Source organism: Sus scrofa, chromosome 9, assembly GCF_054392235.1.
Source record: "Sus scrofa isolate SSC_HxYL_T2T_F1_AM1 chromosome 9, Sscrofa_HxYL_maternal_Yorkshire_Landrace_v2.0, whole genome shotgun sequence".
In the NCBI taxonomy this organism is placed as follows: domain Eukaryota; kingdom Metazoa; phylum Chordata; class Mammalia; order Artiodactyla; family Suidae; genus Sus; species Sus scrofa.
The window spans coordinates 141,713,136-141,725,361 of NC_139391.1; the positions used below are offsets into that span (position 1 = coordinate 141,713,136).

General features: G+C 51.3%; 1 protein-coding gene across 13 annotated transcripts in view; it reads right to left on the bottom strand.

The window, feature by feature from the left end:
* The window catches only part of COBL (cordon-bleu WH2 repeat protein), a 239,997-nt gene that overhangs the window by 77,148 nt on the left and 150,623 nt on the right, over positions 1–12,226 (bottom strand). For all 13 annotated transcript variants that reach the window (XM_084978577.1, XM_084978570.1, XM_084978574.1 and 10 more), the window contains one exon: positions 10,850–11,032. In XM_084978577.1, the coding sequence (XP_084834703.1) occupies positions 10,850–11,032 (183 nt within the window). The remainder of the gene's footprint in view (positions 1–10,849; positions 11,033–12,226) is intronic.

Consider the following 12,226-nt stretch of genomic DNA (forward strand, 5'->3'; position numbering starts at 1 on the left):
ATGAAACATAAAGTAACAAAATAGAAATTGAAATAAGAAAATAAATTTAAAAAGGACATAATGAGGGAGTTCCTGCTGTGGCACAGTGGGTTAGGGATCCAGTGTTGCTGCAGCTGTGGCACAGGCAGCAGCTGTGACTCAGATTCAATCCCTGGCCTGGGAACTTCCGTATGTCACAGGTGTGGCCAAAAAAGAAAAAGGGGGAAAAAGACCTAACGGAACATGAACATGAAGAGTAAAAATTTAAGAGATATTACTGTGAAAATGAAAATACAAAAAAACCTCAATACATTCAAAAGGTGTATAGATTCGCTTTATAGTTGTATGCAGGCGTATCCCAGAGAAGGCAGCGAGCCCTTTTCAAAGCTGGCAATTAAGGATTCAGAGTCGAATGTTGGACATAAGTTATTCACAGTATAGAAAAAAAGCAAAAACAACTTGCTCTGTCTTTTTCTGTTTCCCTGGCAATAAAACCAACAGATGAGAGAGGCTGCGACTTCTTGTCACTACATGGAACGCACACGCCTGGGCTACATTTAAGTGTTAGATTCCGTGCCAAGTACCCACTTCTGTCTGCATCTTGTTTTCTGCCATCAAACAGCAAAGAAGTCACCATATTCAAGAAGCACATGCTCATCAGGAACCGCGTAACCATTTTTGGGGGGGTGGGAAGAGCCTGATTCTTCTTTGGCTTCCCACTTCTAACATTACGTAATAAATTTGATAAAGACGGCACGAGGGAACACGCTGTTGTGTCAAATTAGCCAAAGAATTGGTCATTAATGCTTTTGAAGACTGTTGTGAATTACGGGTGTTTTATCTCTTACGGCAAGACTGCCTCACAGCCAATTCATTGTGGAGTGAAACGGCTTGGAGTGAAGATGTTTCTGGCGAAATCGCCAAGAGGGCCCCTACACCCACGGCTCCACTTTCCATCTCTATGAGTCTGATGGCCCCGTGCACCTCTTGCAGGTGGAGTCAGGCAGGGTCTTTTTGTTATGGGAATAATGGCCACCCTTTTGTTACAGGAATAAGGTTCATCTATGTCACAGCCTGTGTCAGGATGTCCTTCCTTTTTGAAGGCTGTTAATATTCCATTGTTTCATAGACCACATTTTGTTATCCAGTTATCCACTGATGGACGCTCGGGCGACTTCCGCCTCTTGGCTCTTGGAAATAACCCGGCCGAGACACAGCTTTGCAAACTTCTCCAGAGAAGGCTGCCAGTTCCTTTGGCGATACACCTGCAAGTGGAATCGCCGGACCACACGGTAATTCTACTTGGAACTTTTTCAGCAACTGCCCTCCTGCTTTCCACAGTGGCTGCACCAGCGTACATCCCACCAAACAGTGCTGGTGCCCGTCTCTGCACATCCTTGACCACACTGGCTACTGCCTGGGTCTTGCTGTCACTGCTGTTGTCTGGAGAGGTGGCATCTCATTTGGGGTTTGATTCACGTGTTTCCCTGATGCTCAGGGTGTGGGACGTCTTTTCACGAGCTAGTTGGCCTTGGTCTGTTTTCTTTGGGAAACTCTCTCACGTCTGCTCAAGCCCTTGGCCCATTTTAAATTCGGTTGTTTTGCTGTTGTTGAGTCATAGCAGCTCTTTATCTCCTCGGAATACTGACCCTTTAGCGGATGTGTGATCTGCACATACGTTCTCCCATCTGATAGGATGGGAGATAAAAGCTTCTCAGAGACTAAGCTGTGAACTTGGCTGGGCGGTAAATCAAGTGTTTCTAAACATGAAGGTCAGCTACCCACAGTGAACCCAGGTCAGGTGAGGCGGAGTTGGGAATGGAATGTCAAGACAAGATGGGCTCGAGCAGAGGCCTGCACCGGCTTAAGGCTCTGAAGGCTGAACGATGCCCCAAGAAAGGAATTAGGGTCTTTTACATTTTATTTTATTATTATTTTTTCTTTTTACAGTCCCACCTGCGGCATAGGGAAGTTCCCGGGCTAGGGGTCGAGGTCCACGCCACAGCCAGGGCAACACCAGATCCTTGACCCACTGACCAAGGCCAGAGATTGAACCTGCATCCTCACAGAGAAAATGTTGGGTCCTTAACCCACTGAGCTGCAATAGGACTGCCATCTTCCACATTTTAAATGTAAAATATTGATTTATTTTCTGAAATCCACTTTTCTTTCTTTTTTTCTTTTTTTTTTTTTTGGTCTTTTTAGGGCCGCACCCACGTCATATGGGGGTTCATAGGCTAGGGGTTGAATCGGAGCTGTAGCAGCTGGCCTACATCAGAGCCACAGCAACGCGGGATCCGAGCCACGTCTGCAACCCACACCACAGCTCACGGCAACGGCGGATCGTTAACCCACTGAGCAAGGCCAGGGATTGAACCCACAACCTCATGGTTCCTAGTTGGATTCATTAACCACCAAGACACGATGGGGACTCCTGAAATCCACTTTTCTGATTGTTGGTTTACCAAAGTGGTTGGAAAGAATCATGAAAATACTTGGTTATAAAGAAGCAAAATATAAAGGTTAAAAAAAAAAAAAAGAGCGAAATCACAATTTTACCAAATTCCCTTTGTAATGAGAAATACACTACTGACTGCTGATGATTGACAGGCAACATCAAAGTAGCAAAAGGAAAAGGATGGGGTGAGCACAACATATTTAAACAGTGGATATTTAGACAGCGTGAGCCTGGAAAACGAAGCCTCGCTTCTAATTTCCTGTGTCACTAAAATGTGCAGAATCACCCGAGCTCAGTTTTCATTTTGATTTTATCAAAGACGCCTCCGAAACAGGTCACAGTCTCATGGCAGCTAAAAATACATAGGAATCTAACCTTCAAACAAACACTGGCTTCTTTAGCTGGAAGTGTCAGGGAGGAAACGATGCACAGCACAAGCAGATATGAAGGCCCCGAAATAGCTCCCGTTTCCTCTCCCCATAAACTCTGTCACGGGGCCCGGTCCTCTCTGCTGAGGGACACTCTTTCCTGGGCAGCTCGGCTGTTTCCCAGGCTCTGCAGCGGGGACCCCCAGCCTCGCAGGGATGTTTGCTTTGGAGAAAGTCCTTGACCTCCTCTGAACACCTGCAGCCCCCAGCTTTGCCACCTCGGGGGAGGGGGACCATCCCAGCCCCAGAATAGGCATTTCCACATCCCCCACTATTTCTCAACAGAGTGTATCATTCTGTAACATGATGCGTTTTCTGTTTGCTTTTCCATATTTGAGGATAAAAAGCAAACAAAAAACTATACTTGGCTGTTTAGCCCAAAAGAGTTAGTGCAAATCCATCATTGCGTCTTGCCCTCGTTCTGTTTATGCGCTAAACAGGCAGACATGCTTCGCATGCGGAGCATCTGAAGGATACAAGAACGTTATTTTTTAAAACATAAGCTCGAAGGCACTTGGGCTGCGCCCCAGAGAACATTATTCAATCCCGTTGTTTGAGTCGTCATCCCCGTCAAGCTTTTACAAGTCCCGTGACATTGTGTGAGCAGAAAAACAGATTTTTGTTCTGATGGGACAGGGGAGCCAAAAAAATAGAGGAGGCCTCTCAAAGTCAGCAGAGCTCCTCAGGCATTTGTCAGTGGAGTTTCAGGGTTTGGCTACGTCTACAGCCAAGGCTCCCAACGTCCTCTTTCGCGCTGAGTTTAATAGGGGGTCAGACTTGGCAGGTTTCTGTATTTCTGACACTGGTGAGTCAGGTGAGCTTAAGTCCGTCCCAAAAGGCTCACCCAGGAAAGGAGCCCAGCCTTCCGGTCAGCAGCCCGCCAGGTCCCCTAAACTTCCTGGACGCAGGGCGTGTGGGCAGGTGAACCGATCCCACTGCGCTTCCGCCAGCGCATCCTTCCGTGTCCCTCCCACCTGCAGCAGAACCGGCGGCTGGGAGCGCTCGCATCCCCCTCGAGGACACACCCTGGGGGGCAGCGCACCCAGAGCGTGAGCACCTGCTTCCTGCCAGAAGGTTTTTAGAATAAATTTTCACCTTGGAGGTGCAATCCTCCAAGAACGAACGCACGACTTCCCTGCCCATGACGAGTAAGTAAGTGAGCTCTTCTGTGTCACACATGCCACCCCTTTGAGACTCTCTCCACCAGAGGTGACCCCGTAGAAGGGGCTTGAAGATGCCTGGCACGGGCCACCCCGCCCCTCCCCTGCACCAGCTCCTGCAGAGCCCGCACTGCCCACTCTGCCCCCTGAGGGTCGCAGGTTCCCCCGGCCCCAGTCAGCACCCTTACGGGCGAGCTCCCTGCAGGAAAGATGCCCCAGGCCCTGGCCCTCACTTCCCCTTGGCGAACCTCCGTGTGCTCGCCGGTCCAGGGAAGACGGAGCAGCGTTGAGTTCAGGAGGACCTTGTAAAGACAGAGAGAAGCAGGACCATGTCCCAATGCGCGGGCGATGAGCCGAGCTGCTCATCAGAGCCGCCGGTGCGGACCTGGGGCCGGCGGGCTGAGGACCAGGTGAAGTGCCTTCTTCATCCAGGGACCACGGAGAGGCTCTGCGCTGGCGAGGGTGCCACACAGCCTCTCATCCTCAAGAGGTTTACAGTTAAACCCCACTGGCCAGGCCGGATCATCTCTCTCCACTGGGACTTTACCGCTTACTCGCTGCCAGGAAGGAGTGTAGAGGTGCCGCCTCTGTCCAGTCTCGTCTCTGGCCCCCGATCAAATCAACCCCGACCATCTCCCTTGGGCTGGAGGGCAGGTGGAGTCATAAAAAGCAGGAGTGTGCAAGGAGCTTCCCATGGGATTGCTGCCGCTGGGTTGGGCCCAGAAACCCCATTCCATCCAGACCAGGGCCTGTCTCTGCGATTAGGGGCGGCACAAAGTTTCTGCAGCGATTAAATAGGGGAGCTTTTGAAGGACGCTCTTATTTGTCCTCGTCCTTTCTTCTGGCCAAGAAAGCTGCTCTGCGCATAAATGGAAACTCATCTCCCGCTGGACTGAAATCTGTCCCCACGAAACGCACAGGTTGAAGTTCTAACCCTCAGGACCTTGGCATGTGACTGGATTTGGAGATAAGGTCTTTAAAGAGGTGGTCGGGGTAAAAGGAGGCCATTAGGTGGTTCCTAATCCAGCACGACTGGCGTCCTCATAGAAGAGGAAGGAAGATCAGGAACACACACACTCACACACACACACACACACACACACACACACAGAGCAAGAAGACGGCCGTCTCCACATCCAGACAGAGGCCTCAGCAGAAACCAGCCCTGTTGACACCTTGACCTCAGAATTTGAGCCTCCACGAGAAACCAATGTCTGGTGTCTAAGCCCCATTGGGGCACTTTGCCATGGCAGCCTGAGCAGACCAGTCGCCTGTTAACTTAGCTGGTCGGCAGTCACTATTCCCGGAGTCCAGGGACGCTGTCCTCTGACAGCGCTCTAGCCTCGCTCTTCACTTAATTCCCTGCCATGACCCTGAGCAAGTCACTCAGCCCTCGTGTGGCTCCATCCATCCACTACAGTGTGAGACCCCAGCCCTGCAACGGCAGGTCCGATAACACCTAAGTCCATGCAGGTCCGATAACACCCAAGCCCATGCCCGCTGTGCCTTCCACTAAATTCCTAAGATTCACAATGTATCCTAATGACATACACGGGGTGAAACACTGTGTCTTTACGTGAACTCTGGACAGAGATGTTACAATAATGCGCATCCCTTCATGTTTGCAAGGCCTTGCCCATAGCAATTGTCCAACAGATACATATCGAACACGCAGCAGAGTTCATAGAAAGTTCCATGTGGAATTGTATTAGTAACCGATCAGAACACAAGTCCCCACATCATCTCTCGTTTTAAGAGCCAACATCACTAGTTATTTTAGGCTCAATGCACCAAACTCAAGATAATATAGAAATGCCTGTCACGTCAGAATTTTATGGAGCTGAACATAATGAACACAATAATTTAAATTATATATAAAAAAGGAAGCCAGAATAACTGAAATATTTCTTTTACTTACAATAAGAAAAGATGCACAGTTGTTACTGGCACGAGAGCAGGTGTATAATAACTGTACATCAACTGAATACATGAATGATGAGCTGTTTATTCCATGTTTGTGGGTGATGACAGCCAAAATTAGACCTGGCTTTGTCTAGCAGACTTCCGTAACTCACTTTTAATCAGCAGACAGGGGTAAAAACTGAAATAGGCAGCTCCTTAACCCCCAGGGGTCACACAAATGAAGACGGCAAATGTGTTTTCTGGGATCATTGCCGTCTTATCAGGCCAGTTGGGTCACCTGGGTCAGGGTGACTGGACAGCATTCTAGTCTCTTCTTCTCAAGCGGAGACTCCAAAGGTGAGCGACTCTCTCCCCCAGAATCCTTTGAAGGTGTGGACTGCTCTGTGGTTTGTGCCCAGAGGGGAAACGCCACCAGGTGAAGCAGGTGCAGGTGAACAGAAGGAGCCTGTTCCAGGGGCTTGGCAACTTTTTACTATACATTTGGTGTTTCTAGCAAGAAAGTGTGATTTTCATTTATTTATTTATTTTTATTTTTGCTCTTTAGGGCTGCACCTGCGGCATATGGAGGTTCCCAAGCTAGGGGTCTAATCAGAGCTACAGCTGCCAGCCTACACCACAGCCAAAGCAGTGCACGATCTGAGCTGCCTCTGTGATCTACACCAGAGCTCATGGCAAGGCTGGATCCTTAACCTACTGTGTTGGTTTGAACACAGGATTGAACCTGCATCCTCATGGATACTAGCTGGATTCGTTTCTGCTGTGCCATAATGGGAACTCCTTAAGCGTGATTTTTAAATACAATTTGCCCTTGGTTAAGGCAGGACCTCTGGCTAAGGCTGGAGCACCTTCACCCCCAGAGCACCGGCACCCTGGCTTCTCTACTCCCCAGCGCATCGGGGCTGGCCATTCCCCCCCCCCCCCCCCCCCGCCCCACACACACACGGCTGATACACCTAAGAAAAGGAGGCTCAGAGGTGGGGTAACTTGCCAAGATCATGTTGCCAGGAACAACAGGGCTGGGGTCTGAACCCAGGAAGCAGCTCCCAGCTCCCTGCTTGGACCTCTGCCCTATCGTCCATGGTTCCCATTGCACAGAGGCGGAAACTGAGGACCAGAGCGGGAGCGAGGGAGGCCTGTCCACCTGGGCCTCCGCGGCCACAGCCCTACTTCAGACCTGAACGCCGACCCATGCTGATCCAAGCCCAGGGCGAGAAACGAGGGCCAGTGACCGGAAGGCACATCCCTTGGGGTCGGCGGCTAAGGCTCGGTGTATGAAGGGCGCTGCGCCGCAGGCACAGGTGCAGCAAGAACTCCAGCCTGTGCAGCTGCGAGGCCAAGGCGGGGGTGGACTCCGCGTGGGGTGCGACGGGGGAAGAACAGGGGGAGACCCCGAGGATGAGAGGCGGGGAAGGTCGCATCCGGGTCCAGGGTGCCAGTGAGACCCGCAAGATGTTTCTCCTAATCTGTAACTTTAGGTCCCAGCTAACGGTGCGTGATTATGGTAACGTTTCTGCTGTGGAGCGTCTCCAGATCGGTTAAAAATATTTATACTGAGTGGACCCACGCTCACATCTGATTCGTCCAAGTTCTGGGCGGAGGGATCCGCGAGGTAGGGGGCTGTGGAGCAGTGATTCTCAGAGTGGGGTCTGCCTAGAAGCCCGCGGAACCTCAGCTGCTCAGGCCCCGCCCCAGACTTTCCGAATCACAAACCCTCAGGGTGGAGCATGGAAAACGCGTTTTAACAAGCCCTTAGAGTGGGGCATCCTGGGTTCACTCAAGTTTGAAAAATACTGTCTTAGCCAATGGGCCCTAACTAGAGATCGTTCCTGTCTGGATGCGCCACGTGATTAAAATGTGATTCCAGGTACTGGGGGGAGAGAGGAAGGCGAGAGGCACTGAGCAGCTCCGCCTCCTCCTGCAAATGACACATGGCTTCACCCGGCTCACAGAGGCCCAGCGACTCCTACAAGGAGGCCATCCGTGTCTCTCCTGGCTCGCACGCCTCTGGGACAACTTGTCACATGCTTTTCGAAATGTCCAACGCCCAAGTCATCATATACAACCGGGGAACAAATTCTGAGACAAAGACGACATGTTTGAGAAGCTTCAGACGACCTGGGGGATGGCTGAGATTCGTCCACCCTTAAGACCTGGGGAAGTAAATACAGTGGTCCCTCAGCGGGGGCCGCTTCTGGGAACCCCCGGACCCCAACTCCTTGGATGCTCAAGTCTTTGATGGGAATAGGTGCGGTATTTGCAGGTAACCTGTGCACATTCTCCCGCGCACTGTAAACCGTCTCTAGACGGCGTACAGCCCCTGACGCAATGGAAGTGCTGCAGAAATTGCTGCCGGAAGCCGCAGATTCAAGGTTTGCTTTCTGAAACATGCTGGACTATTTTTTTCTGGATATTTTTGACCCACAATTGATTGAATCTGCAGATGGGGGTCCCATGGATATGAAGGGGTGACTGCACTGAAATTTTAATACCATTTGATAAGGAAAGAACCCTTTAACATATGAAAACCTGAGCATTCTCATTTTCTTAGGAACTAGTCCTGTCCTTGAAAACGATCCCCCCCCATTCAGGATATTCGTGTTAGTAACAGTTGCATATAAATAAGCCGGCCAAATAAACATCTTATCTTTCTATGGAAGGAAGTTGAGGAAGAAGGAATTGACGCTCTTCCCCAGCAACGATGACAATACCTTTTTGGGTTCCTTTCCCAGAAATCAGTAAAAAACCAAATACCTTTCATTTAAAAAGAAAAAAAAAGCATGGTCATAGCAAATGCTTAAATCTGATCCATATGCCACTCAGATGCTTAAAAAAGATGGTTGCTGTGAGCCAATTTCTCCACTCATTCTGTGCCAAAGAAAACGGATTTCAGTTAAAAAAAAAAGCTTTTATTGCCTCAGAGTGGGCTCTACTCATTCTGTAGGGTATCGCATATGACTCATTTTTCATTCATCATTCTCGATTTGCTACTTAAGATACATTTTCTCACTCAAGCTGACGTTAGCCACTCTGGATAAGCACGTTCAAGTCTGGAAAACATGACACCTTCTCTGGATGGAAGAAATTTTTTAAATGTTGATGCAGGTTAGTATCCACATGTTATAACTTCAGGCAAATGCAATTCTTATTGAAAAAAAAAAGCTTGAATTCCAGCTAAAGGAACTTGTGCTTTTTATCGCTAAAGTTCCCCTCCTTATCAAAAGCAACAAGACACCCCCAGAGGTAGGCAGTTGAAAAGCCCTAAATGCTCTGGGTGTCATGAAAAAGTTCGAGATCTAAACTCCTGAAAACTAAGGGCTTCACTGCCCATCCTCCTCTGAAGCAGTTCCATGTTCATGAATCTGCACTTCATTTAACGGGGCAATAAAATGCCCAACAAAATGATGTCCGTTTGTGCCTACATTTCTTTTATCAAAGCTATGGAGTTCCCCGGTGGCCTAGCAGGTTAAGGATCTAGAACTGTCACTGCTGTGGCTCAGGTCACTGCTGGGACATGGGCTCTATCCCTGGCCCAGGAACTTCCTCATGACACAGGCATGGCCAAGAAAAAAAAAAAAAAAAAAAAAAAAAAGACAGCTAAAGTAAGATGGAAAACTTGAAATGAATTAGTAGTATTAGAAAATGTTTAAGAAACATAAAAATCAAAATATTTCTAACATGTTGCATAACGGGCTTTTCAGGCAGAATGTGAGGGCTGTGCGTGGATAGGGCTGTAGCTGGGAGCTGGAGGCTCTCTGAGGTCGGGATAAAAACACCCCTGAAGGACTTTGAAAGGTGACCAGAGGAAAGGCAGACTGATTCACAGACAGACAGACAACCAGCTGGAAGGCAATGAAGTGAGAGTCAAGACGCTGCCACAGAGCCCACAACACGGCGGCCAAGCCTCCCCTCTGGGCGGAGTAAACGTGGTTTCTAATTGACTGTCAGGAAAGTCAGCTTTGAATAAGCCTGGAGGGCCCGGGGCCTGCGACCCCCACGTGTGCTCTGGGCTGTTATAAAGCAGGGACATCACGGCAGCAGGAAGAACACGCTCCTGCCGGAGAAGAGGCCGTGTGAGCGGGCCCCACAGACGTGTTCCTGCTGGTGGGGTGTGGTCGGCCCAGGATGCTCGAGGCAAGTGGCTGGGAAAAATGTCTCAGCCCAGCGAGGACTCAGCTTCCTTCCCTACGCTGCAGGCCGACCTGCACCACAGTCTGTGCAGGCCGGAGAGCCCAGTTAAAGGAGCCCCGAGCACGTCCACACCGGCCACCCTTGAGGGATGTCCCTTCCACACCCGAATAATTTCTTCGGTGTCCCATGTGGAGTCAGGAAACCTGTCACAGAGCCCTGGCCCCTGGAAAGGCAGGCGGATATTTCAAACAGCGTTTGGCCATCGGCAGGTGGATGCTGAGGACACAGGCTCGGCCCCGCCAGCGCGGGCCGGTGGCGTGAGAGGGTGCTACACCGCCCGGAAAATGAACTTCCACAGGATGCCCTCAGCAGACGCTCTGCCACACGGAGAGCAACTCGGGGTGCCAACACGTCTCGGCTTGCCCGGGAGCGCCAATTATCTGTGCTCCTCTGTTATGTGTCGTTTCTTCCTTAGACACACACCGGATTTTAACGGCGCCTGCAATGTTCTCATCAGGCAATCGTGCCCCAAGTGCCGGCGCTAAAGATAAAATAGATGCTCATCAACGGGTATCAGCCTTCAAGGACCAAAGGCACAGAAAGAGTTCCCGACCCCCCCAATCGAGGCAGCAAGGCACCTCCCCTTTACTTCCCAATCAAGCTTAAATATCCAGCCTCCACAGTCTCGTGGCTAAAGCCACACAGCTGAAGGAGGACCGTGCACCTGACACTTCCAGGGCGTTCCCGGGTCCCGGGAGGTGCCCTCTCCCTACCTTTACTGATGCTTTGTCCTGCACGGGAGGCGCCGTTCCAGGCAGGGTTGGAGGAGGGGGAGCCCGGCGCTTCTTCAGGTCCGACTTGACAGATACCCCTGAGATGTTGCTGAGCGAGAGGGACGGACCCAGCGGGACGGAACGAGGATTCACGCTCGGGGAGTTTGGGGTTGTCGAGCAGCCCTGTCGAGGGAAGAGACAGACATGAAATCGCATCGCGCTGGAAGCTTCTTGGTGTGTGATGCCCGAGCATCATGCAAACCCAGCCCCCGCCCCCACCCGAGCTTCTCCTGCCACTTTCACGGCCCGGCTGGCATGGCTCCGGCAACACCCAGATTTTCACTCTCCCGGGAAACGTATCACAGGAGCCCCTGCATGACAGGTTCCCGGTGTGAGGCTTATTTTCCTAATCGCAAAGGAAATGGCAGGCCTGTTACACCTCCAAGCCAGAGTCGGGGCAGATTCCCGATCAGCCTGCACTTCTGACATGGCCTCCTTAAGTGTTTACCCTGCCGTCAGAGGGAGCTCTTCGATAGTGACAAGAGAAGGACAGATGGAGACGAAGCTTTCTCCCGGAGAAGCTGGCTTTGCCGTCTTGCGAAGTATTTTGCCCACTGCCAGGAAGGGGCTTAGGTTTCCCCTAACTCAGATTTTTTGAACAGTTGACAGGGTGGCATGAAAGGCTGGGAAGGCTTTACGTGGCCATTGGGGGCAGTGCTGCAGGAGGGCCCCCAACCAGCTGGAAGGACATTCGACCCGCCGTCTAAACTGGAGGAGCAGACCCAAGCCACGTAGGTTTTTCTCGGATTCCTCCTCCCTACGTTCTGCTTAGTAGAAGCAGATGAGGGTCCTACAGGAAGAGCATTTAGAGAGGAGCATTCTACCTCCAAGCGAACAAGGACACGGAGCCCAGCCCCTGCCCTGCATCCGCTCCCCCCAGCCCTGGGCCCGGGCCCCATGCATTCCACACCCAGGCCGGTGCAGGGGAGACGGCAGTCCACAGTGGGTGTGGACACACTGCCCAGACTCGGTTCCTGGCTTTGCCACCAGATAAGCCGTGTGACCTTGGACAGGCTTTGTCTCCCCTAAAACGGGGGCAACCATCAGGACCCATACATCACAAAGCGATGGGTTCCTGCAGGTGAGAGGGCCTGAGAGAGTTCTGGGCGCCGTAAGTGCCCGCTGTGTGCTGCCTGTGACAGCTACCGTGTGTTTGCTTCTTTTTTCTCCCCTGTTAAAACACGGGCCTCACAAAGAGCGATGGCTCCCCACCTGCACCCATGACCGTGTCCGGCTCCCAGCAGCTCCCGGTACCGGCGGATGGTCCTGCCCTCCCGTCTCTCACAAGGAACTTGCGGGAAGCTTTCCTCTGAACCG